This window comes from Odocoileus virginianus, chromosome 2, assembly GCF_023699985.2.
Source record: "Odocoileus virginianus isolate 20LAN1187 ecotype Illinois chromosome 2, Ovbor_1.2, whole genome shotgun sequence".
NCBI lineage: Eukaryota > Metazoa > Chordata > Mammalia > Artiodactyla > Cervidae > Odocoileus > Odocoileus virginianus.
The window spans coordinates 23,671,947-23,698,932 of record NC_069675.1 but is presented as its reverse complement, the minus strand read 5'-3'; the positions used below and the strand labels follow the sequence as shown (position 1 = coordinate 23,698,932).

The 26,986-nt window shown below is 36.0% G+C and overlaps 1 protein-coding gene across 6 annotated transcripts in view; it reads right to left on the bottom strand.

The window, feature by feature from the left end:
• The window catches only part of EML4 (EMAP like 4), a 153,074-nt gene that overhangs the window by 87,665 nt on the left and 38,423 nt on the right, over window positions 1-26,986 (bottom strand). For all 6 annotated transcript variants that reach the window (XM_070477414.1, XM_070477394.1, XM_020871310.2 and 3 more), the window contains exon 2: window positions 354-536. In XM_070477414.1, the coding sequence (XP_070333515.1) occupies window positions 354-536 (183 nt within the window). The remainder of the gene's footprint in view (window positions 1-353; window positions 537-26,986) is intronic.

Below are 26,986 nucleotides of genomic sequence, written 5' to 3'. Positions count from 1 at the left end.
AACATACACTGTAAAGTCTATGGGAAACAGATGATTCTGTTTGTGCTCTAAGTAAATTTGTTATGCAGTTGGAAGACATTAAATTCACACAAACACTATGATACAAAAGCCAGTAAGTACAATTAGTGGCATTACACAAAAATTCCCAATTTAAAATAATAAACTTTCAGAATTTCTTGGGAATAAAGAAAAAGGAAATGGAAAATAAACTCTAGTCATATGTAACCCCAAAGAGAAACTATAGTTTTATAGTCCCAATCTTAATGTCATTGATAAAATACATTTAATATATTATTTCAAAGAAAATGTTGTGAAAAGCAAAATTCTCCCTACTTCACAACACACTTAATTACCTTTACTTGGGACTGATTTTTTGACCGAGGCTACATGATCTTCAGAGATTGCAAGACGCCTCAAAACATCAGCCAAAGCTGCCTTTAGCACTGTGATTTCATCTTCTTGCTGTTGAACTCGTAACTCAAGGGCCGAGAGGCGATCCTGAACATCAGAAGTACTTGCAGCAGAAATACTATCATCTATATAAAAAAAAGAAAATATGGAATATTTTTAAAGTAAACTGCTTAAGAAACAATTTAATGATGTATAAGAAAATGTATACCAGATAAGTCTTATAAAAGATGAGAAAAACTGAAAATCATTTTTACACAGATTAACTTCTGTAAAGATTTTCATAGCTACTTGAACTAATTTAAAACAAAAGAGTTAATATAGCTGATGTATAATTAAAACTATGAAAATTTTCCCATGGTCAAGTTTTTTATTATACCACCACCTTAATAACTTTTTCACCAAAATGTTCCCTAAATATAGCACTTTGTAGACATCTGGAAACCTGCATAACTGCAAACTAGTCAAAGCATCCTTCGTACTTATTATATCATTATTATAATTATCTATGAAAATAAGGAGTTCAAATCACTTCAGTTTTGCTTTTTGTATCAAATTGGGAACCTCTCACCTTCAGCATCAATGACCAGAAAGCATTCTTTTCTTCTGTCTTATTATACTCCCAACCTCCTCCCCCAAGCACTGCTACATAATTAGTAACATACTTTTTGCTGCTCTTTCCCTCCAATGCCTCAAACTCTCTTAAAAAAAAAAAAAAAAAGGTATAGTTTCTATAAAGCACATAGCTAATATCTCCCTTAGGTATGCACAACAACAACAAAATAATATTCAGCTGTAATACAGCAACTACAAACCACTTCCAAAGCTGTGTAACAACTCACTATAAGCAGAAAAATTCACGGAAGAAGTGAGGTCCTCACAGCCGACGGGTCTGACCGGAGTGATATACACTAGGTGAGCCATCCTCTAGCTGCAGCACACGCTAAGCCATAGTGTGCCATTTTTCTCATACTGAGATAATGTGCCAGACACCGCACGCAGACAATTTAACTCAAAGTCTGAGTTAAACACAGCAACAACGGGGGCTTCCCTGGCGGCTCAGTGATAAAGAATCCACCTACCAATGTAGGAGACATTGGTTCAATTCCTGATCCAGGAAGACCCCACATGCCGTGGAGGAACTAAGCCTTTGTGCCGTAAGCCTGTGGTCTAGAGCCCATGAGCCACAACTACTGAAGTCTGTGGGCCCTACAGCCTGTGCCCTGCAACCAGAGAAGCCACCACAATGAGCAGCCTGCACACCACAACTAGAGAGTAGCCCTCACTGGCCACAACTAGAGAAAAGCCCCTGCGGCAACAAAGACCCAGCACAGCCATATAGTAACTAAAGAAGAGCAACAATAACAAAACCATCAGCATTTAAAAACCACAGTTATCACCATTTATTACAGAGTAGCAAACACACTCATTTAAGATCCTATGTGCCTACAGACATCTCAGGCATACATATGTACTCTCTTCTGTCTTTAGAGGTATTTCAATGACAATCGTTGGGAAGTACTGCAATGAAAGGAAAAGCTGGGTTTTACCTTCAATTTCGACTTTGAATTCTAGTTCTGTAGTTAATAAGTTGTGTAATCTTAGGCAAGTTATTTTATCTCTTTGAGCCTCAGTTCGTCTTTAAATGATTGTTTTGTGGAAGGTATCCAGGACGTGTCTGACATTCGATAAATGTTTAACATACAACAGCAAAGTACAAAAGGTAAAATTTGAGAGCTTTAGGCCCATGTATTACATAAAAGGCAGATCTGTCAAACTTTGAGATGCATAAGAAAAGAAAAATTCAGCTTCTCATTTTAGAAATTTTTATATTTGAAGTCTTTCTCATTTCCAGAGTGGTCTAGCTGAATTCTGGGCTTCCCAGATGGTTCAGTGGTAAAGAATCTGCCTGCTAATGCAGGAGACATGGGTTTGATCTCTGGGTCAGGAGGATTCCCTTGGAGTAGGAAATGGCAATCTACTCCAGCATTCTTGCCTGGAAAATTCCATGGACAGAGAAGTCTGGCGGGGGTACAGGCCATGGGGTTGCAAAGAGTCAGACATGACTGAGCACGCACGTTATACACTACCTGTATTCTAACTGATCCATCCTCTGTGTCACACTATGGTTATTATATTAACATTCGTCTCTCCAGAATACTTTCCTATTTTCCTTCTTCTGGTAGCAGAAAAACAGCTCTTTTGTGGAACTCTACTGGTTTTTGAGGTTCCATTAGGGCTGTGGATCTATGATGCCTCATTTTCTCCTATAACACCCTGCACTACTAAGGCAGTGTATGTGAAGTGGCTTTTTTAGATGGTTAAAATATGTCTATCGGTAATTTCATAATGTTCAATCGAATACTACCACAGAAATGGTTATGGGTATGGGTTAGGCCAAAAGGAGTCCTCCCAAAAAAGAGAGAAAGCAGAGGGAGGGAGGGAGGGAGGTGTAGCCCATCGTTCTTGGTTTGTCAACTGTTAAGGACATACAGACCTAGGGCTGTCGATGATAAACAGTCTTGTCTGTCCTAAGTTCCAGTTCTAGTCTCTGAAGCCTGGACCATCAATTCTGAGAGGTACTCTAATATTTCTTTTAGCTACCTATGTAACCCGACAAACTCTCTTTCAACAAGCCACCATCTATAAGCCAAAAGTCCTGATTAAGTCAGGAAATTATACAGATACACCTTTCTAAACTTTTCTCAAATTACAGAAGATGCGTTATGTATCAAAGTTATAATAACAGGTAAAATATTTATGCAATTTTTTATAAACACATAATCTTCTTAATTCTTTTGGGAGGGCAGCAAAGTCTAGTGGAAAGATTACCAGACTATAATGCCAAAGATATAGTCTTGGGTTTTAGTACCAACATGGTAACTAGCTTTTACTTTTGGTAAATTACTTAACTTTTATAGACTTTGATTAAAAAAAAAAAAAGACTGAAACTTGGACAGTCACAGGGTTCAGCTTGTAAAAATCCTACCACGACCTGCTCGATACTGTGATTAAGACACAAGGACAATTTTTCAAAGGACACTACAAGCATAACGTTAACTATTAACAACGTCCTGGACTTATACAGGACCTTTCATATTTATTACCTCCTCTCCCTCCTCGGTCTATCTGTATTTTATACTTGAGGAAACAGCTTGAGAAATAGCTTGCCCAAGGTCACCAAACTAGTCTTGATATATGAGATTCAAACAAAGGACTTGACTCACAGTTTTACGTGCATTTTACTTTCATGTTGCATCTTAATAATCACGGGAGGATCAAATAAATATCTTCTTTCACAAAGCCAAACAGGGTTTAAACTATGACATGATATAAGCAGATTTATGTTCTAAAAAGGTTATTCTGGCTGCTGTGAGAGAATGGATTGGAACAGGATAAAGGTAAACATAAGGAGACCAAGCATGAGGCCAATGCAGTAACCCGTGTGAAAGGTGAAGGTGGTCTAGGCTAGGGGTAAGGTGTTCATGCATCTCGATTTGTCCAGGACAAACATGTCTGCTATCTCAGCAAAAATATTATCATAACACTTCTTCTTTCTCTCAAAAGTTTCCCAGTTTGAATGACCAATTACAGGGTCACTCAAGACAAGGCAGCAGCAGCAACAGAGATGCAAAGCTATGTAGGAGTTGATCTCTATGGTTCCTTATAGCCCTAAAATCCTGCAACATCCTCCTAATATTTTGGCCTTTTTCACCTTTTCAGGAGCAATAAAAGCTGTGGTTGAACTGTGCATAAATTCCAGTGTTACACCCCCTGAATAAATCTGTTTACGACTTACCAGCTCTGACTGGCTTCTTCATGCAATTTTTTCATGATAGTACTTATCTCCAGTTTGAGATTATTTAATGAAATAATGTACAGCACTGCCATACACCAAGGGTTCAATAAGTTACTATTCTGTGTGGGCATGTTCTTTACTACACTGTTTTTATTATTGCTACAAAGCTGGAAATGATCTAAAGTCCCTGGATGGGGTTAATAAGCTATGATAATACATTCACATCATAGAAAGCCATACAATTAAAAATAGTAAAACAGGTGGACTTCTGCAGTGGTGCAGTGGATAAGAATCCGTCTGCCAATGCATGGGACATGGGTTCAATCCTTGGTCCAGGAAGATTCCACATGCCACAGAGCAACTAAGCCCATGTGCCACAACTACTGAGCCGATGCTCTAAACCCAGGAGTCACAACTGCTGAGCCCACATGCTGCAATTATTGAAGCTCATGCACCCAGACCCTGTGCTCCGCAACAAGGGAAGCCACTGCAATGAGAAGCCCATGCACTGCAACGAAGAGAAGCCCCTACTTGCTGCAACCAGAGAAAGCCCGCACACAGCAATGAAGACCCAGTGCAGCCAAAACGAAATAAAATTAATTTTATTTAGATATAAATAAAATAAATTAAAAAATAAAAATAAATAAATAAGTAAATAACATAAAAATAATAAGACAGGTATATAAACTAGAAATTTGAAAGCCCCACAAGACAACTCAAGTGGAGTACGCAAGTCGGGGAATAACATGTACTGAATAATTTATTGAAACACACACACATGCACCAAAACATACTTCTAAAAAGTAAACAAAAAACTTCATATTTACATATGTATATAATGCACAAGAGGAAAAGTCTAGAAGCATACACATCAAACTAGTAACTGGGTTACTTCCAACTAGGAGAATGAGGTCAGGACAGGATAAAGGGAAATTTTTGCTTTTTAGTATAAATATTTCTACATTATTTGAATTTCACAATAACAATGTTATTTAAACTTATATTTAAAATAAAATATACTGCTTCCAAAGTTTGATTTCTTAAAGCAAGTTTCCTCTAAGCACAGTATTCCAATTTATAAAGGAACATATTAGAGCATACATAACGCAATGAACTTAAATTTGCACTCACTGATTACAAAAGCTAGAACAGAGACTATCGTAAAGATCAACAGTCCCTCTTGTCATTTTATAGATAAGTAATGGACACGACGGAGTGCACGCGCACACGCGCACACACAAATACACGATAAGACTATGAAATTAGGAGAGTTACTCGTGGGCATACAGCAACCTGGGGTCAGAGCTCCTTCCTCAGATGACTCCAAAGAACCCATCACTCTCCCTCTTTACATTTTCAAAAGTTTGTTATTTTTTCCTTCAATCTCTCATATACCACATGCACATTCACAATGAATTTTTAAAGAATACATCTGTTCAGTACATAGAATATACCCATTTCCAGGGGCATATTCCACTCACCTTTCTTAATCCAAGTATGCTAATTCCTTTTCCGTTTACTATGGTAGTCTCCTATTTCTTTTCTCCTTTCGAAGTATTAATAGTTTCTAGCCTTGAGGGTTATGAACTACATATATATATGTAGTTATATGAACTACAAATAAATTCCCAAGGGTTCGTAAGCTCATTAAGGGGAAAGAAAGAAAAGAGAAAGAAGGTTCATAAACCTCTTTTCCATCAGTCTAAGGTACTTATTGGCATTAAGTCTCTTTTATTAGAAATGTTAGGTAAATGTTAACATCCAATATTTCAGTTTTAAAACTACAATGGTAACTGCTTATTATGCTTTTACTACAGTGAATCATAGTTAACCTGTCTTCTGAATTGTCAAGAAATATGTGTTACCTTTGCCAAGACAAATATATGGTATTCTATTCTAAGTATCTAAAAGTTGGCAAGCCAGCATCATATCAGAACGAGGCATGCCTATACATTCTAGCATCTTTTGAATGTTAATCATTTTATGTAAATCTTTCTAAAATGGAACACTCAACTTTCCTGTTTTCCTAATAAGGGCATATATTTATAATGTAGCCATTTCTAGATGACTCAGTTTTCACTGAAAATATTAATTACTTTGTGCTGCAAGCACTGTGATAAAATGATGCCCTGGAAGCTATTATGTTTCTAATTAAATAATTAAAGTACTACATTTTCAAACTTGTAATCTTTCTTCATACCTTTTCTGCTTCTTTCTTTGCACTTAGTATTAACAATAATGTATGTATAAGCACATACATTATATACATATGATGCTTACAATTTTAACACAGAGGAAGAAAATGGACACAGCTTCAGGGCTAATGTTTGTATCACTGGAGTCCCACAGGAAAAGGAGAAAAAGACTGTAGATGAAAAAAAAATAACACATGAAGAAATAATGGCGGAACTTCCCAAGTTAAAATAAAATTCACAAATTCATTAGAATTCAATATATTGAAGTACCTCTCCTCACCACACATGAATGTCAAATCCAAGAAGGTTAAAGAATTAAAGGCAAAATCATAAAAACCCTTTGAAAAATAACAGAGAATATCTTCATATCCTGCAAGTAGGAGGTTCCTAAACAAGATAGAGTAAGCACTATCCATAAAAGTATATACTGAAACTACATTAGCTTTCAGAACACATGTTCACTAAAAGACACAATAAAGAGAAAAAGCTATTCACAAATGAGGAAGAGAATTCTAACATTTATAAGAGATAAAGGATTAGGATCCCGAATAGAGAATTCCTACAAATTGATAAGACAAACAATCCTATAGAAAAACTATTCGCAAAACACTTGACTAAACACCTCATGGTAAAGGAAACATAAATAGCCAATGAACTCATGAAATGAGGCTCAAGCACCTCATTTATAATCTTGAAAAGGAAAATTAAAACCATATGAATTACTATTTTATGTTCACCAAACAGGCAAAAAATTTAAAGCGTGACAATACCAAGTATATCAAGTATTCCCTAGGATAAACAGCAATATGAATTCTCATATATTGCCGGTAGGCAGTAAACTGTTTCAAGACTTTGCGCTAAAAAACAAACAACAACAGCAATTTGCGCTAAAAAACAAACAACAGCAGCGAAATACAACTTTGGCCTCATCGGGTAAAACTGAAGATGCACACTGCCGTGCCCCAGCATCAGACTCCCAGTTCTGTGAGGGCCAGATACAGTAAGCACCCCAGGCCCTCAGGCCGCATAATCTCTGTAGTAACTGCTCAGCCCTACCTCTGTGACACAGAGCAGCCGTGAATACGTGAATGACTGGGTGTGGCTATGTTCCAATAAAACGGTTTTTTTTTTTAAACTAAAACAGGTGGCCTGCCAGGCCAATCTCTGCTTGTGCATACGCACACCAATAGAAATGTTCAATAATGTCCACAACAGCAAAGTTCACAACAGGAACAAACTGGAAACAATCATTAGTTGTAAAATGTATAAACAAACTGCGATACAAACACCCAACAGAATACCAGTAAGTGGTAAAAATAAACTATGGCTACATGAAACATCATGTATAAATCTTAGGAATATAACAATGAGTGTAAAAAGCAAGTTGGACTTTATATAAAATTCAAAAAATACAAAAGTGATATGCTGTTTAGAATAAACCCATAAAGCAAGGGAATGATATATACAAAATTTATGACAATAGTTACTTCTCATAGTGCAGAGCAGGGGATAGTAAGGGACGTGTCCACAGATAATAGAATATCTGTGTCATAAAGACAATTAAAACATATTGTGTTATACTTTTTTGAGGTGGAGGTTAGTTAGTGACTTTTCTGAGAGAGGAAGGGTAATGTGAATGACTAGACTACATAATTACTTTACTCATTTTGTTTTAGAACAATGAAACCAGTTTTTCAAATTAAATCCCCAAACAGATAAAAATGGAGTTTCACTTCCCAAATCCTGAAGTTTTGTGTCATAAAACCAACTAAACCTGTGGTTTTAATGATTGTTTTGAGGCCTAATGGTATGACCTAAGATTAATTGTTACCTATGAATTTTGGGGGGGGTAAAAAAGTCTGTCTCAAAAAGGTATATGATATGAGATACAATACCACCCAAAAAACAAATATTAGAAATAAAAATTAAAAACCATTTCTGATCTCCCCTTCCTACAACTCTTAAGACACTGGTCAGACCTTAATGAGTAGAATGGTAGTGGTGAAGATCAGAGGAGCTTATACGGGTGAAAAACCATGAGAAATCATATAACATCATGCATCGTTTATAGTTTAAAAAAAAACAGTGAAGGCACTAACCTAAATCACTACCAATGGTGAACTCATTAAATAAATGTCTGTACTATGGTACCTCATGGAGCTCTTAAAAAGGATGGGATATATTTAAAACCATAAACTAGAAAGTTTAGTAGGTGTAACAACATACTACAAAAGAGGGAAAAAACTACAGGCAACATTTATAGTGTAGTTATATCTGTGTAGAACTGTATATCCACAAGCATACATACACATACAGTTGTATAGAAACTGGAGGTATGTGTCTGGCAAGTGGGATTTTAGAACACTCTGCTTCCTTATATTCTTATTTTATATGAATTTTCTGTGAAAAATTCTTCATGAACAAAACATAAAACTATTTTCTCAGTAAAGAAAAGCAAAGTTAATTTAGGCTGCGATGTAAACCTAATTAGTAATGCACCCAAATTTTGAATACAAATTTGGTTAACGTGTAGATTTTTATACACAGTAAATAAAAACATTTTTGTAAAAGTATGTCTCATGATGTTTAAAAGAAATATTCTCAGGCTAATGAGAGACAAAAAATTCAATATAATACATCCAAAGAAAAACTGGATGCCTTTAAATATCATTTCTTCAAAAAACAAAACAAAATCACAAATGATTTGTCACATTAGTAAATTCTCATCAGAAGGCATTTAGCAAAATAAGTGGTTCTTTGTTTTGTTCTAAAATGGAAATGGTTGTCTTCAAATATTGTCTTTTAAAGACAATATTTAAGTATTATATCAAAAAGTTATGCACTATCAATTCTATAATAGCTACAATTTACTTTGGAAATAAACCATAAGAAAATACACTAATAAAAACAGAGCTCATATGAACATATATTTATGCAGGAATTAATGTTTCCTATTTATCTTAATATTTTACTGCTAAAAGTCAAATTTTTCTCTCAAAGTTTTAATTAAACAAGACACTGTTAAATTTGGATATTCTATTTCTTTAGTAAATGACAACATTAATTACCTCCAGTTCAGTTCAGTTCAGTCACTCAGTCATGTCCAGCTAGTAATAATATATGAAAATAAGGAGTATCTAATTTGTCTTCAATTGAGTAACAAATAATATTGACTTATATTTTCTATTTTAAAGAACTCGTTTGTTTTTCTTATAAGATATTCTTACTAAAAAATCCCCCTAGTAGTATAAATTATAAGAGGAATTGTGTTAAAATAAAAGAAAATATAAAACCATTTTTGCCACAGCACTCTGAGCATGAAGGCTAGTTCCAGGGGAGGACTTTATGTCCTTCTATCACTAGGATTCATTCACAATCAGATAATTCTGCTTTTGATGTTTTTTTGGTTAGACTTCATAGAAGCAAAAGTCAAGCTTAATTACACAATTCTCATTTCCTATTATTTAAGAGACACGCTTTTTTTTAAAACTACTTTCCAGTAAAAGCTGTTTTTATTTTTTCCCTCACAAACAATGTAATGACCATCTTTTGTGGGGACAGGGAAAACAAGCTGAACAAAGCCCATTCTGCCCTCACAACAGGAAAATATTTCCTTACAGGGGGTACAATCTTAAGTCATTTATAAAAGTAGGTAACCAAATATTTATGCTATTACTGACACATATATTTAAAGGAAGCTGGGCGGAGGAGGGAGAGGGAAGGAAGGGGCCTAAATTCATTCCCACATCCTCAGATTTCTTTTGTCACAAGTAGTAAAGTTTGTGACACATGTCTCCCAGAAAAGGAAAGATACGTTACCAGTGCAGAAGTTTGAAAGTGTAGAGGAAGCACATACTGAAGCGAGACCAGGCAGGCTGTCTTCCATTCTTGCCACCTACGTTACAAGCAATATAAACCAGTTCTGTCCATGTTTCCTGTTGCCTTCCCAGATAGTTCCAGAGCAAATCCCAGCTCTCTAAATCTCACGACATACTTTACATTCTGAGGAAATCCTCCCGGTCCAGATGGCCTACCACAAAGCACTTCTATGTTGGCACAAATAAAAACTTCTTAAGATAGTTCTTCTCTTGCCCCTTTGCTCTCTTATCTGAAGAAAAGTCTTCTACTTATTTATAAAGAGACAAACTGAAGGAGAGCAAACAGCACGCAGGCAAAAGGAGGGTAAAAAGACAGAAAACGTAGGCTGCTTTCGGGAGTGGCTAAATTCCAGGCGCATGCAGAAACACATGAATTAATGCACCACATGAATATTCACTACAGTTATTTGGTTGTCCTCAGGCACCACTTCTCTGATCATCTTTCAAGTGGTTAAGAGTAATGTACAACTGCTTCAAATACAGAATCCAGTTTCTGCCTTCTGAAACATAAAACATATTAGTTTCTATAATTAACAGAATTAAAGCCCTTCAAATGAGTACTTTTCTTTACTAGGAAATAAACAATGTGTGTGCAAAGTGGCAAGCCACATTTCCTTTTGCCTTTGTTTAAAATAAAATGAAATCCACATGAACTGTAAAGAAACTGAAAGAATGGTCACTTCATTAATTTAAAAAGCTTAAGTGTTAAAGACTAAGTTGGCTGATTTATTACCATTTCACTAGAGTAAGATAATGAATATGAGTAACAATGAGAACAGTCATTTTTCTTCATTCACTAATTTTCCAAATTATTTTAAAAATAATACAATTGCATGAGTATGTAACCTATAATAATTACATCTGGTCAGACATTCCAATTTTAAACTACATATGCTTACTACAAGTATCTTTAGTCTCTCTTACAAAACTATGTAAAAGCAGGTGAAAGTTAATGAATACAATATGTATTTATTCTTTTGATAATTACTTTTAAAGCTAGTTAAAGAACAAATTCATGGAGTTAAGTGTCAAAACAAAACTACTGATGGATTATCTCTTCAATTTGTTGCTTTTAAACTTTTATTTATAATTGAGAAAAGCAAATTTAAACCAACCCAAAGCAAAACAGAAATAACAGAATTACTATCAACACACACAAAATACTGTGAAACAGATAAAACCTAAACTAAATTGAGATAAGGATAAACTAAAAGCAAAGCTGATAAAGGATGAATGAAGCAAAATGATCTAGATTATATTTACAAAAGGCTTTACAGAAGAAAGCAGGAACCACCAAGAGTGTTTCCTCAAGTGAGACTTGGGAAAACACTTCTCTACAGAGTAACACCTGGTATAGATTCATCAAAATACAGGAGCTCCTTGGAAGATTCACAGGAATCAAGTGGGCTGAGAGGTGTGCAATGTGTTTGAAATAAAGGACATTTAGGCGAGACCATGTAGAGTGAATAAAAGCAGACAGAGGGGAAATAGAATGATACAAAGGAAATGTAATGCCAGGCACAGACTAGGACAGAGTTCAAATTCTTGCTACTGACTGGTGAGAAGCTCTGACGCAGATTGTACTTTATTATGTCTCTCTTCAGTCAACAGACAAACGTAAGACTGCAGTTTTATAATTTAGGTCTTAATTACTCTTCTGCAAAAAGTCGGACGTGACTGAGCGACTGAACTGAACTGATAACAAACGTAGCCCTATTAAACGACGGCTCACAGACTCCTAAGATTATAGAACTGTCAAGAAGTTCTGCAACCTAGTGCTCTGTAAACCAATACATAACAAAAAGGGTCCTCATACACGATAGTACCTGAGGTTCTTCTCACCACCTCCCATTTGCAGACTGCCACTAATCTGTAGATTATATACCTTGGGCATTTCTTTCTTCTCAAATCAAAATCTGGTTTCAGACCAGAAAGTATTTGGTTCCTAAATAGTTTAGTTTCTTTGCTTAAGCACTTCTTCCCTCTTTACTATTACAGTCCATCTTTCTAAAAGGCCTATCATTCATACATTCAAGTATCTGAGTACTATGAGGTACAGAAATTACTCAAGATGCTGAGGTGGGGAATCCCTTTGGTCCAGTGGTTAGGACTCCGAGTTTTCATTGTCAAATGCCCTGTGTCTTGAGTAGCATCTCTTAAAGTCTGTCCTTTAGTTTCTAGAAGGTAAAATTTTGCTAGTAAAATGCTTTTAATTTGGGCTTCCCACGTGGCTCAGTGGCAAATAATTCACCTATAATGTAAGAGATGAGGGTTTGATCCCTGTGTTGGGAAGATAACCCACAGAAGGAAAGTGAAACCCACTCCAGTTCTGCCTGGGAAATCCCATGGACAGAGAAGCTTGGTGGGCTACAGTCCACGGGTTTGCAGAAGAGTCAGACCCAACTAAGCAACTAAACAACAACAACAAAGATACAATTTACATAGCTGTGCAAGTCGGTAGTACTCATTTGTGTCTTAATTTAGGTAGCATTATTTCTTTAAACACAGAACAAATGTTTAGATTTCTATAAAATGCTTATTCATTCTACATTTTACTGAGTGACTAATTTGTCAGGTACCATATTAAATCCCAGGAACACAAACTCAAATTCAGCTCTTTCTGCTTTGAAAAGTAAAGACTTTTAAAGGCAAAAATTAAAAACATATACTATAATAAGAACTCAAACTAAGAAAAAAATTATGAAAAAGATAGGAGTTGGCAAACTTCTGTTTGTAGGGAAGAAGGGAAAATGGATCAACCTCACTGAATAGGGACATACAATTAAAATCATAAGCTTTTATTTCATAGCTATTAAATTTAAAAAAAGCTGTAAATTCTGGCAACACCCAATACTGGCATCAGAACTTTTATACCCTTTTGAGGGAAAATGTACATTAATAAACTACTTGGGAGAATAAGCTAGCAAGGTTTACTAAATTTGAAGTACACTTACTCTACAAGCCAGCAATCCCACACTCAAAAATAGGTCAAAGTGTAGAACAGACATTTCTCCAAAGCAGATATATAAATTGCTAATCAGTACATGAAAGAATGTGGAGAAATTAAAACCCTGTACATTGTAAATGGAAATAAAAAATCACGTAACTGCTGTGCAAAACACCCTGGTGATTCCTCAGAAAAGTTAAACAGATCCAGCAATTCCACTTCTAAGGATATGTACCCAAAAGAATTGAAAGCAGGGACTCAAACAGATACATCAGTACTAACATTCACATCAGATTATTCACAATAGCCAAAAGGTGAAACCACCAAAATGACTAGTCACAGATGAATGGATAAACAAAATGTGGTATATACATATAATGGAATATTATTCAACCTTAAAAAGGAATAAAACTGTGACACAAGCTACAGCATGGCTTGTAATTATTATGCTAAGTAAAATAAGTCAGACACAAAAGGACAAATAGCGTACGACTGCATTTAAATGAGGTATACAGAGTAGGCAAATTCAGAGAGACAGAAAGCAGAACAGAGGTTACCATGGCTGGGAAAAGAGGGGTATATGGCGTTAGTATTTAATGAGTACAAAGTTCTGTCTAGAATGACAAAAATGTTCTGAAAATGGACAGTGGTAACAGTTATTTGAACTATAAATTATATACCTAAAAATGGTTAAAATAGTTAATTTTATGTTATGCATATTTTATCATACAAAAACAATCACACCACATTAAAAAAAAAATCATAATGTGACATCACTTCACATCTATTAGGATGGCTATAGTAAAAATGACAATTACTGTTGGTGAGGGTATGGAGAAACTGAACCTTCATACATTGAGCTGCTGGGAAGGAAAATGGTGCAGCCACTTTGGAAAAGAGTCTGGTAGTTTCTCAAAAAGTTAAACACAGAGTTACCACATGACCCAGCAATTCCCTCCTGGGTATATACACAAGAGAAATGAAAAGGTATCTCCACACAAAAACTCACACATGAATGTTCCTAGCAGCATTACTCATAAGAGCCAAAAAGTAAACATAACCCAAATACCCACTGAATTACAAAGATATTCATTCACATGGTATAACCATGCAATGGAATATTATTCAGCCATAAAAAGAAATGAAGTACTGATATATGCTACAACACAGATGAATCCTGAAAACATGCTAAGTTAAAAGAAGTCAGTCACATGTTGTATGATTCTGTTTATACAAAATGTTCAGAATAGGCAAAGTGGACTAGTGGTTGCCTATAGACTATAGAAGATGGGGGAAATGGGGAGTGACTGCTGAAAAACACAGAATCTTTTCTTAGGGTGATGAAAATGGTCTAGAATTCATTGTAGTGAAGGTTATACAACCTTGGGAATGAATATACTAAAAACCATTGCATTGTATACTTTAAATGTATGGTATATGAATTACAGAGCAAAAAAGCTATCACCAAAACAACAACAAACCATTCAGTAAGTAACAAAAACTTTCATTTCATAATTTAAATTGTAAATTCCCTTTGAAAGTTTGTAGTTTCCATTTTCTGCAAATGACTGACTAGAGCCTCCTGGGGCATTACTGAGAATGTGAAAAGCACATAGGAATCAACTAAATAAGAGTACAATGAGGGGGGAAAAAAAGAGAAAGAAGCTGGAATTGTAAGAAAAACTACAACTTTTTCATAATGTAGGTTACTGCCGGCGTTGCTTAAAAGACTATTATATCTGTTTACTAAGCTATCCAAAGATTAAGAAAAACATAATGGCATTTGTAAACAAACATGTTACTCATTGTATCTAGATGTGTTCAGTGAGGATGTTTTTCATATACTGAGAGAGATCTGGGCTAAGTAGGTCAAAATCTCTCACACAGTACTCTTGTAATAGGGACAGACTTCTTGTAAGCAAGGAGAGGAAAGATGACTGGCTGGCGTAAAATTTGCAATTTGTGACTGCTGACACTTAAGACCTTAAAAAACAGAAAAATGAAATGTTGAGATGATGAAACTTCAGCTCTTTAAAGCACATCTTTACAAGTACAAATGGCTTCGCCTCTTTAGTCAGCAGGAGACTGAAAACTAAAATAAGTCTTACTGCTCTTACAGGCAAAGTTTTAAAAAAATGACAGCAAATAGTGGCCAAAGCATTAGGACACAGGCAGTTTTATACAGGTTTACTTGTGAACTGCTACAAACGTTCTGAAAAGCAATCTAGTAATTGCTACTTAAATAACTAAAATTACACATATGTACTCTGATACAACAATGTCTGTAGTATGTATAAATAGACCTAAAGGTCTATAAAAATGAGATCAGGTGAATGAAATATAGTATCTAAATATGGAATATTACACACTATGTATCAGTGTGGTATCAGCATGCTGTCAGTGATCGGTGGATAAGCGGAAAAAGTCACCAATGAGATGATGCATATCCACTGTATAAATAGTGTATTTTACGTCCTGTTTTTTGGAAGAAAAAAAAAAAAAACGAAATCCATTTATACAGAACAAGGGTCAGCTAACTTTTACTGTGAAGGACCAGAAAGTAAATATGTTAGGTTTGGCGGGTCAGAAGATCTCTATTCTAGTCATCACACACTGCTTTTGCAGAACAAGCAGCCATAGACAGTAACTCTACAGATGGAATATGTTCCAGTAAAACTTTATTTATGAACACTGAAATTACTACTAGAATTTCATGTAACTTTCATGAGTCATGAAATATTATTCTTTTGATTTTTTTAACCGTTTAAAGATATAAAAATTACTCCTGGCTAGGCTTCCCTGGTGGCTCAGACAGTAAAGCATCTGCCTGCGGTGCTGAAGACCCGGGTTTGACCCCTGGGTCAGGAAGATCCCCTGGAGAAGGGAATGGCAACCACTCCAGTATTCTTGTCTGGAAAACTGCATGTATGCAGAAGCCTGGCGGGCTACAGTCCATGGGGTTGCAAAGAGTCGGACACAACTGAGCAACTAACACACAACACAACGACGTACATACAGAAACTGCAGATTCGGTGCAAGAGCCATAGTTTGTCAATTTCTGATGGAGAATCAAACTAAATGAGCAAGTATATATTTATAATTTTAAAATATATAAAGCAATTTTAAAAGCATCTCTTCTTAAAGGATGGTAATCAGTCTTACTGACAAAGTAATTTTTATTAATAAGACTAAGAAACATCATAATCAAAGTAGATGGCATATTGATTTTATGACTCTATTTCTCCATGGCTACAGAGAGAGGAGAATAAGGAGAAAATAAGGTAACTTCAAAGTTTTTTTAGCCCCAAAGTAGAGAATTTGGCATTTCATGGTAGTACTTCTTGCTTCAAATAATTAAATCCTTGCTTATTTAAAGGGAGTGTTCTCAAGCTGGCAGAAATGATAAAGTTCTACCATAAAGAACAGAAACACAGTATCTGAGGAAAAACAGGAGACTACTCAGTCAAGAGTTCTGTGACAGGATAAATATGTTCACATTTTCAAAAAACTTTCCTAGGCTTCCCACAATAGAGCACATTTCTTTAAAAATCACCAACACTCAGTATTCAAAGGATTTGGTATTGTGAATAAAGAAGTGACAGAAAAAGCTATTTTCCAAGCTTCTATCTCATATGCTCAATGCTCTATTAGGTCTGTGCTGTGCTTGGTCGCTCAGTCATGTCCGACTCTTTTTGACTCCATGGACTGTAGCCCGCCAGGCTCCTCTGTCCATGGGGATTCTCCAGGCAACACTATTGGAGTAGGTTGTCATGCCCTCCTCCAGGGTATCTTCCCAACTCAGGGACACCACCCAGGTCTCCCACACTGCAGGCAGATTCTTTACCATCTGAGCCACCAGGGAAGCCCATATTAAATCTATGGTAGGATACTGAAGTGATGTAAGAGATAGTCCTTACTCTCAGGGAATTTTCAAAGATGCAAAAATCCTAAAGAAAATATTAACAAATCAAATGCAATAATATATGAAAAGGATAATAAATCACAGTCAAGTTTAATTTATTGCAATCAATGAGATTTATCACATTAACAGAAAATAAGATCATGTTCAACAAACACACTTCATAAAATTTAACAACAATTCAAAACAAAAATGTAAAAATACTATGAATAGAAGGGAACATTCTTTTTTTTTTTTTTTGAAGGGAACATTCTTAATCTGATTAACTATGAATAGAAAACAGCATTCTTAATCTGATGAAAAGGCATTGTGGGAGATCATATTTTCTACATTTCTCCCTAGTTAGACACACACATACATACACGCATTTATGTATTAAAAGCATGTACATACACCATCCCAGTGCTCACCTAACAGTGTGATTGACAGATACTCCTTTAACCAAAAAGCAGGGTTTGTAATTCCTCTTCTTGTATCTGGGCTAGGGGCCTGTGACTGCTTAATCAGAGAATGAAAAAGTGACGCTTACATGACTTTTGAGATGAGGCTGTAAAAAGGAAACAGCTTCTATCTAGCCTTCTTTCTTTGGAAATGTTTGCCACCATGCAATGAGGAAGCTCACACTAACCCATTGAGAGAGACCACATGAAAGAACTCAGGTGGGAGCCCAGGGCCTGCATAAACAACCAGATATACAAGTAATTAGCCTTCAGATGATTCCTTCCAACTACTTTGCATCTTGCAGCTAAGGCATGAGACAATACAGAGTGGAGACAGCCTTCCATGGTAAGCCCTAATTCTAAATTCGTAATCCAAATCCATGTTTGAAATAAATGTCTGCTTTATACCTCTATGTTTTTAATCGGTTATGCAGCCACAGTAACCAGTTCAGTTCAGTTGCTCAGTCGTGTCCGACTCTTTGCGACCCCACGGACTGAAGCATGCCAGGCCCCCCTGTCCATCACCAACTCCCGGAGTTTACTCAAACTCATGTCCATTAAGTCAGTGATGCCATACAACCTTCTCATCCTCTGTCAACCCCTTTTACTCCTGCCTTCAATCTTTCCCAGCATCAGGGTCTTTTCTAATGAGTCAGTTCTTTGCATCAGGTGGCCAAAGTATTGGAGTTTCAGCTTCAACATCAGTCTTTCCAATGAATATTCAGGACTGATTTCCTTTAGGATGGATCTCCTTGCAGTCCAAGGGACTCTCAAGAGTCTTCTCCAACATCACAGTTCAAAAGCATCAATTCTTCGGCACTCAGCCTTATAGTCCAACTCTCACATCCATACATGACTACTGGAAAAACCATAGCTTTGACTAGACAGACCTTTGTTGGCAGAACATACAAATACCAGAACATGCATACACCAAAACCCAAAAAACTACATCATATTTAATGTTGAAATACTTAAACCCTTCCTTTTGAGACAGAGAACAAAGAAAGAAAAAAAAAAAGAGAACAAGGATACCTACTGTCATTACTTCTATTCTGTACTGCAATTCTACTCGAGTAATAAGACAAGAGAAATAAAGATTAGAAAAGAAATAAAATTATTCACAGACAATACAATTAGGCATATAAAATCCTAAAAAATCCTAATAATTTATTAGAATTACTAGCAAGTTTATCAACATTGACGGATACAGATCAATATACAAAGCCAACTGTATTAGTACATCCTAGCAACAAACAGAAAAAGAAAAAAAAATTAAGACATCATTTACAGTAGTACTAAAAAATAATACCTAGGAATAAAAATTAATAAATGACATTCAAGAGCTCTATATAAAAAACTAGTAGATACTGTAGGAGAAGTTAAAGACCTAAGTAATCAGATAAATATACCATGTTCAAGGATTGAAGACTCAATGAAAATATGCCACTTTTAACCAAACTGAGCCAGAAATGTAATGCAATACAGAAAAACACCAATAATCTGTGTGTGAACATCCTGCGTGTGCTCATGCACATGAAATCTGATAAGCTTACTTTAAAGTCTATATGGAAAAGCAAAGGGTCAAGAATTACTAACATTCTCTTGAAAAAAAGGAAGAGGGCAGGAGCACTTGTTTTATTAGATATCAAGACTTACTATGAAACTATAGTAATTAAGACATAGATAAATGGATCCATGAAACTGAAAAGACAATCCAAAAATAATCACACTCATGCAGACCAATAGCAGCACTTTAGAGATCAAAGGAAACAAGAATCATGCCAATAAATAATACTGGGTAACATAAACCTCCATATGTGGAAAAAAAGAAATGAAACCTTACCCTCATCTCAAAACATATTCAAAACAGAAATTTCAGGTAGATTGTTGATTTAAATGTGAAAGATGAAACAATAAGCCTTTTAGAAGATACTTAAATAAGACATGAAAATCATCGTTGATAAGTTAAAAGGTTGATAGTGAGATTAGTCTTAAAATTGAGAATGTCTAGTCATAAAAATATATCATTAAGAGTAAAAAGTGAGGGACTTCCTGAGTGGTCCAGTGGTTAAGAATCTGCCCCGCATTGCAGGGGGATGTAGGGTCAATCCCTGGTCGGGGAACTAAGATTCCCACATGCTATGGAGCAACTGAGCCCACGTGCTCCAACTACTGAGTCCGTGGACCACAACTAGAGAATTCACGCACTGCAAGAAAAGATCCTGCCTGTCACAAAGCTCTGGTGTGCTGCAAGTAAGACTCAATGCAGCCAAACAAATAAATATTTTTTTAAAAAAGAGTAAAAAGGCAAGCCAGAATAGGTGAAAGTGGTTGGAACATATAACTAACAAAGGGCTCATATCCTCAATATACAAAGAATACCCACATATCAATGAGAAAGACAGTCTGACAGAAAACTGGGCAAGAGACCTGAATAGGAACTTTTCAGCCAGATGGTCAATAATAAATACACAAAAAGGTACTAAATCTTATTGGTAATTAAGAAAGTACAAGGTGAAACCACATTAAACTACCACTGTACACTCACTAAATGGCTTAAAAGACTAACAGTATCTAGTGCTGCTGAAGATGTGGGATGACAGAAACTCTGGGAACTGCTGGTAGGACTATGTACTGGCACAACCACTATGGAAAACTATCTGGCATGATCAATTAAAGTGGAATAAATAACATTTCCCATGACCAAACACTTCCAGTTCTATGATTACACCCAAGAGAAATGTGTATACATGTGTACCAAGAAATATGTATATGAGTCAGAGCAGCATTATTCATAATAAGACACTGGGAACAAACTAATATCCATCAATATTAGAATGGACAAACTGTGGCATATCCATATAATCATGATACCGAATGAACTACAGCTACATACAACAACACAAATGAATCTCACAAGCATAATACTGAGCAAATGAAACCAGACATAAAAGAATATATGCTTTATGATTCCACCTAAAGTACAAAACCAGACAAAACTATACCATATTGTCAGAAAACAAAACAAAGGCTATTAGCGATGTGAGAGGTGATTGTAAGCGATAGAAGCATAAGAAGGTGGGGTCTTTTGGAGTTTGGGGTATATTCTCTTTATTGATCGGGATTATGTCTACATATGTTACACAATTTAAATAAAAGTTTTTAAACACTGAGTTCACATTCCCAATATATGTGTATTTTTATACATGTATTAACTGTGCTAATATGTTATCAATACTACAAAACATGTAAAAATAAAAACATGAAAATTATGGAATAAAGATAAATGATATCTTAAATATCTTGCTAATAGTAATAGCTTAGTTTCTGTCTGTATCCTGAAAAATGGCACATTTATTCCAAGTGAAGCAAATATTTTAATCTTGTGGTTGCGATTTTTTTTTTAATCCTTTAGCAAACTCCCAATACACTGTCTTATTTTCCCAATAGGACTTAATTCCCAAGATGCTTATAATATTTACATTTTATGCAGACCCAGAGTGGTGAATAATATCAAGACATGACAAATAAACTACTTTTTTGGCTTTTCAATCTTATGTTAATAGTTTAAGACAATACATATACTCAGGGAAAGATTCACCCAAGTCTTCTCAGTAATATTCACTTTAGCAAGATGATTTACAGATCTGATTAGATCACTGATGTTAAGACTGTAATGTGGCTGACAAAGAGCTTGAAGAGTAGAAGGATCAGCTGTACCATTTTGTTGTTTTCCTGTGCTTGATTTACTAACATCATCATTATTATTAGCCTATGGTTTCCTCAAAGAAATCTCTCAAAGTCACTTATTTATTCTGTGAGCATTAGATAACATGATAAGTGTTAGTCTCTCAGTTGTGCCCGACTCTTTGACTCAAGTGTTATTCCAATCGTGTCCTGGACAGTAGAACGCCAGGCTCCTCTGTCGGCGGAATTCTCCAGGCAAGAATACTGGAATGGGTTACCGTTTCCTTCTCCAGGGGATATACCTAACCCAGGGATCAAACCCAGGTCTCCTGCCTTGCAGGCAGATTCTTTACTGTCTGAGGCACACGGGAAGCCAGATGCCCTTAACAGAGCATGGGTAGATGGCAACATGCTGCAACACACGAGAGTACGTGACAGAGAGTTCTACTGTCAATCCCCGTGCAATGTGGATTCCCATGCCTCCTCTCATGACAGAAGACCGTCCCATCTGACAGACTGGATGAGGGAGCATATTAACTGTTCTATTTAATATTGGTAAAGCACAGTTTCTTTCCTTTATTCTACTTCAGGTTTAAAAGGTAAATTTTATAATTCTAAAATTTTTTCTTATACCACCAAGAAATCATCTACACGTCACTCTGAAAACCACTGTCTTATGAAAGGACAGCAGGAGAGTGACCAGATCAAAATCACAATTTTAAGTAGCTCATTGCTCCTGGCAGCTAAATGGAGAATGAATTTAAGGCAAAGGATAGGTTTGAGAGTTGAGACTAGAATCCAGGCAAGAGATAAGGAGCTGCTAGGACCATGAAGGTTAAATAAGGCAGTGGTAACCTAAATAATGGGGCAAAATAGACTACTGTCAGTGATGGAGTTGATGGGTGGTTTTATCCTCCCCCTTCCTGTTACCTCTACTACTAGCTTCTCTCTCAAAAATGCCCAAAGAGCACCTTTCTTTAACTACACTAAGATATATATATATATATACATATAATTAATACGGACAATTGGTATTTTTAAATCACAAGTATTGTGTGTGCATTATATGTAAATAACATCATTTTAGAGAATTTTGCTGCTTTGAATGATCTATAACAAACAGTATGAGTCATTCTTGAGAAAGAAGGATGGGACTGGAGGAATCAACCTGTCCGACTTCAGACTCTACTACAAAGCCACAGTCATCAAGACAGTATGGTACTGGCACAAAGACAGAAATATAGATCAATGGAACAGAACAGAAAGCCTAGAGATAAATCCACAAACCTATGGACACCTTATCTTCAACAAAGGAGGCAAGAATATACAATGGAAAAAAGACAACCTCTTTAACAAGTGGTGCTGGGAAAACCGGTCAACCACTCGTAAAAGAATGAAACTAGAACACTTTCTAATACCATACACAAAAATAAACTCAAAATGGATTAAAGATCTAAATGTAAGACCAGAAACTATAAAACTCCTAGAGGAGAACATAGGCAAAACACTCTGACATAAATCACAGCAAGATCCTCTATGACCCACCTCCCAGAATATTGGAAATAAAAGCAAAAATAAACAAATGGGATCTAATTAAACTTAAAAGCTTCTGCACAACAAAGGAAACTATAAGCAAGGTGAAAAGATAGTCTTCAGAATGGGAGAAGATAATAGCAAAGGAAGAAAAAGACAAAGGATTAATCTCAAAAATCTACAAGCAACTCCTCCAGCTCAACTCCAGAAAAATAAATGACCCAGTCAAAAAATGGGCCAAAGATCTAAACAGACATTTCTCCAAAGAAGACATACAGATGGCTAACAAACACATGAAAAGATGCTCAACATCACTCATTATCAGAGAAATGCAAATCAAAACCACAATGAGGTACCATTACATGCCAGTCGGAATGGCTGCTATCCAAAGTCTACAAGCAATAAATGCTGGAGAGGGTGTGGAGAAAAGGGAACCCTCTTACACTGCTGGTAGGAATGCAAACTAGTACAGTCGCTATGAACAGTGTGGAGATTCCTTAGAAAACTGGAAATAGAACTGCCATATGACCCAGCAATCCCACTCCTGGGCATACACACCGAGGAAACCAGATCTGAAAGAGACACGTGTACCCCAATGTTCATCACAGCACTGTTTATAATAGCCAGGACATGGAAGCAACCTAGATGCCCATCAGCAGATGAATGGATAAGAAAGCTGTGGTACATATACACAATGGAATATTACTCAGCCATTAAAAATAATACATTTGAATCAGCTCTAATGAGATGGATACAACTGAGCCCATTATACAGAGTGAAATAAGCCAGAAAGATAAACACCAATACAGTATACTAACGCATATATATGGAATTTAGAAAGATGGTAAGGATAACCCTATATGCAAGACAGAAAAAGATACACAGATATATAGAACAGACTTTTGGACTCTATGGGAGAAGGTGAGGGTGGGATGATCTGAGAGAACAGCATTGAAACATGTATATGAAACAGATTACCAGCCCAGGTTGGATGCATGAGACAAGTGCTCGGGGCTGGTGCACTGGGATGACCCAGAGGGATGGGATGGGGAGGGAGGTGGGAGGGGGGATAAGGATGGGGAACACATGTAAATCCATGGCTGATCCATGTCAATGTAGGGCAAAAACCACTACAATATTGTAAAGTAATTAACCTCCAACTAATAAAAATAGATAAAAAAAAAATATGAGTGAAAATAATGCACTTATTAAATAGCAGATTAAGAACAAATCCTCCCCCCCCACACCCAAACAAACTGACACTCTTAAACTGTTCTTATATACAACAGAAATTTCAAAGAAGCTACTTCTGGCTGCAGAAGACTTTCAAATGCTCATGCACCAAAACAAACCCAAAAACACAAAATAAACTTAATTTTTTGAAGCTTATGTTAAACATAATCTGTCATTTTTTAACATGTGAAAAGCAAAACAAACATCAATGTAAGAACTAAAGCAATCTAAGATTTGCAGAACTTGGAAATTTATAAGGTAGTCCTTTTCAAAGACATCAGATAATTCCTTATGAAAAGGGGCTTTTCTTCAATTGATGTTGTCTTTGCAATAATTAATCAATTCAAGGTCTAAAACTAAACCTAATCCTGGCTCCAGAATTCACCTGTTTCTGTGTTCACTGTTAGCTCCTCACTGCCAAGAATCGTGATTGTTTAAATGATGTCACTGATGAACGAGGTAAATATATCTCAGTGTCATTTTTAGGAACATGTATAACAAGTTACTCAATTGCATTATACCTACACTAAAAGTTTTCAATGATTTTGAAAAAGGCAAAGGAGAAGCCACTACCATACTACTGGCTGAAATCCACAGAGCTCAAATATTTTTATTGTCAAAGTAAAGCACCCTCAAAATTTAAAGGAGTATCCATTTACTCTTCATATGAAATTGTATTGTGTTGTCCAGATAGGAACCAAGTGTGAAAGGCTGACACCAAAGTAAATATGATGAGACAAATTTAATTCTTCTTTCCTCCACCGTCTATTCTCTTCAGACACGTTCTGGAGGATACACATAAACAAGAGATCCTTGTAGTAATTTTCAATTGTGGAAAAAATGGGATGTTCTAGAGTCCACTTTGTAAAGGATGATGCAACCTTATGGGATCACCCCAGATCTGAATCAGAGCCACAAATTAATCCCAGGATTAATCATCCATTTGAGGAATTTTCCAAAAATGTGATGATCAGAGCCTAGATCAAATTCCCCAGGTCTTCTCCAAAGTTAATTCAAAATTCAGATCAAATCCATTTTCTCTAGTTAAGCAATTAGCTATAATATTTGTTGATAGATCTGATACTCGGGCATATGTTCTAAAAGTCCCAGCAATCAATGTATTGATAGCTCAAATTACCTAACTACTCATTAAGACAATGAATAAATGCACACACAAGATCAAATGTGGTCCAGAGCATATTTTAAGAATCCCTGAGAGCATCTTTTTTTCCTAACAGAAAGCTCTGTTCAGGTCTGTATTATGTAAATAACTTAATTCAGGCACAGTGAAGCCTAGAAGACAAATATTAGGTTTCAAGTATCTAAAGTTACTCTATAAAAAACAGTAATCATCTTTTTCCATTGAGGGTCAAACAAGATGAAATATACTCAATATATAATATGAAAAACAGGTCTTAGAGAGAAATTTTACTTCACTGGTAAAATTCCAGGAAGAATAACTTTTAACAAGTAAGATCTGCTTTGTCTGAAAAATCTTTGAATAGAACAAGATTTAACTGCTTTGACGCGTTAAGTGTAATCCTGTATCACTGTGCCAAGTCAATCATGTCTGACTCTTTGTGATCCTAAGGACTGGCGCCCACCAGGTTCCTCTGTCAATGAGATTCTTCAGCCAGGAATACAGGAGTGGGTTGCCATGCCCTTCTCCAGGGGACCTTCCCAACCCAGGGATCGAACCTGCGTCTCTTACGTCTCCTGCATTGGCGGGCAAGTTCTTTACCACCACAGCCATCTGGGAAGCCCATATCACTATAGTAGAACTCATAAACTATCTCCTACAAGACTCTTATCCCTAAGATTACTGGATCTAATTTGTTTGAATCTCTCTCTGATTAGCCGATTATGCTTAAACTGGGAGAAAATTTTGAAACTACCAATTATGAAAGTGTAGTGAACTGGTTACTGCTTCTCATAATTCATAGAGGAGTTTCACACCAGACAGGAATAAAATTCATTGAAAATATAATATGCATATCTAGTCCTTATACTTCGACACCAAAAAATTCTAGTACACTTAAAATTGTAGGTAGACTTTAGGAAATTTACTCAGCCCAGCTCTGAGAATACTGGTGAAAATGAAAATTTACTTAACTGACAAAAACATTCCACCAAAGTTGAAAATAAATTTTTTCCCTAACTTCCTTATTTGCTTCTGAGGCAGTTGCAAAGTTAATCAGAACTGAGGTTCATCTTTGCTCCTTCTAACTTTTTTGTTTCTCTGCCATTTTGTCCGTTTCAATAGCTTTTCTCAATTGAAAAGCAACTGTTCAAAAGTGGCAGGGTTAAAAACAGTGATCCAGATATTCAATAAAATATCACTCAAAGTTAGGGTCATTCTCCCCCACCCCCCGCCCTTGCGGAGGGGCTATAGAGCACTTTCCCCCATAATTTTTGTTAGGTCTTATGAGATAAACAAGACTACCATTAAAAAAAAAATCACTCATTCATTATCAGGCTATGATAATCTAAAAACTTTCCAAAATTCAATAAAAGATTTAAAACCTACATATAGTTGAGGCCTGAAGAGCCTGGGTCCACTTATACACAGGTTTCTTCTTCAATAGATACTACAGTAATACATGGTCCAAGGACTATTATCCACGGCATAATCCACGTATGTGGAACACAGACACAGAGAAAACAGGGATACAGAGGGCTGACTATAAAGTTACACGCAGATTTTTTTTACTCCCTGGAGGGTCAGTGCTCCTCACCCCTGAGTTGTTTAAGGGTCCACTGCGCAATACATCAGAAATAACTATAAAAATACTAGCAATAGAAAAAGAACAGGAACACATTAACAAGAACAGTTCTGATTATGCTGGGATTGTGAGTGATTGTTTTTATAATTTAAAAAATGATTTCTTCTTTTCCTCCAAAGATCTTATTGAGACTCTGAGATTTAAGAGTTGTGAAAAACTAAACC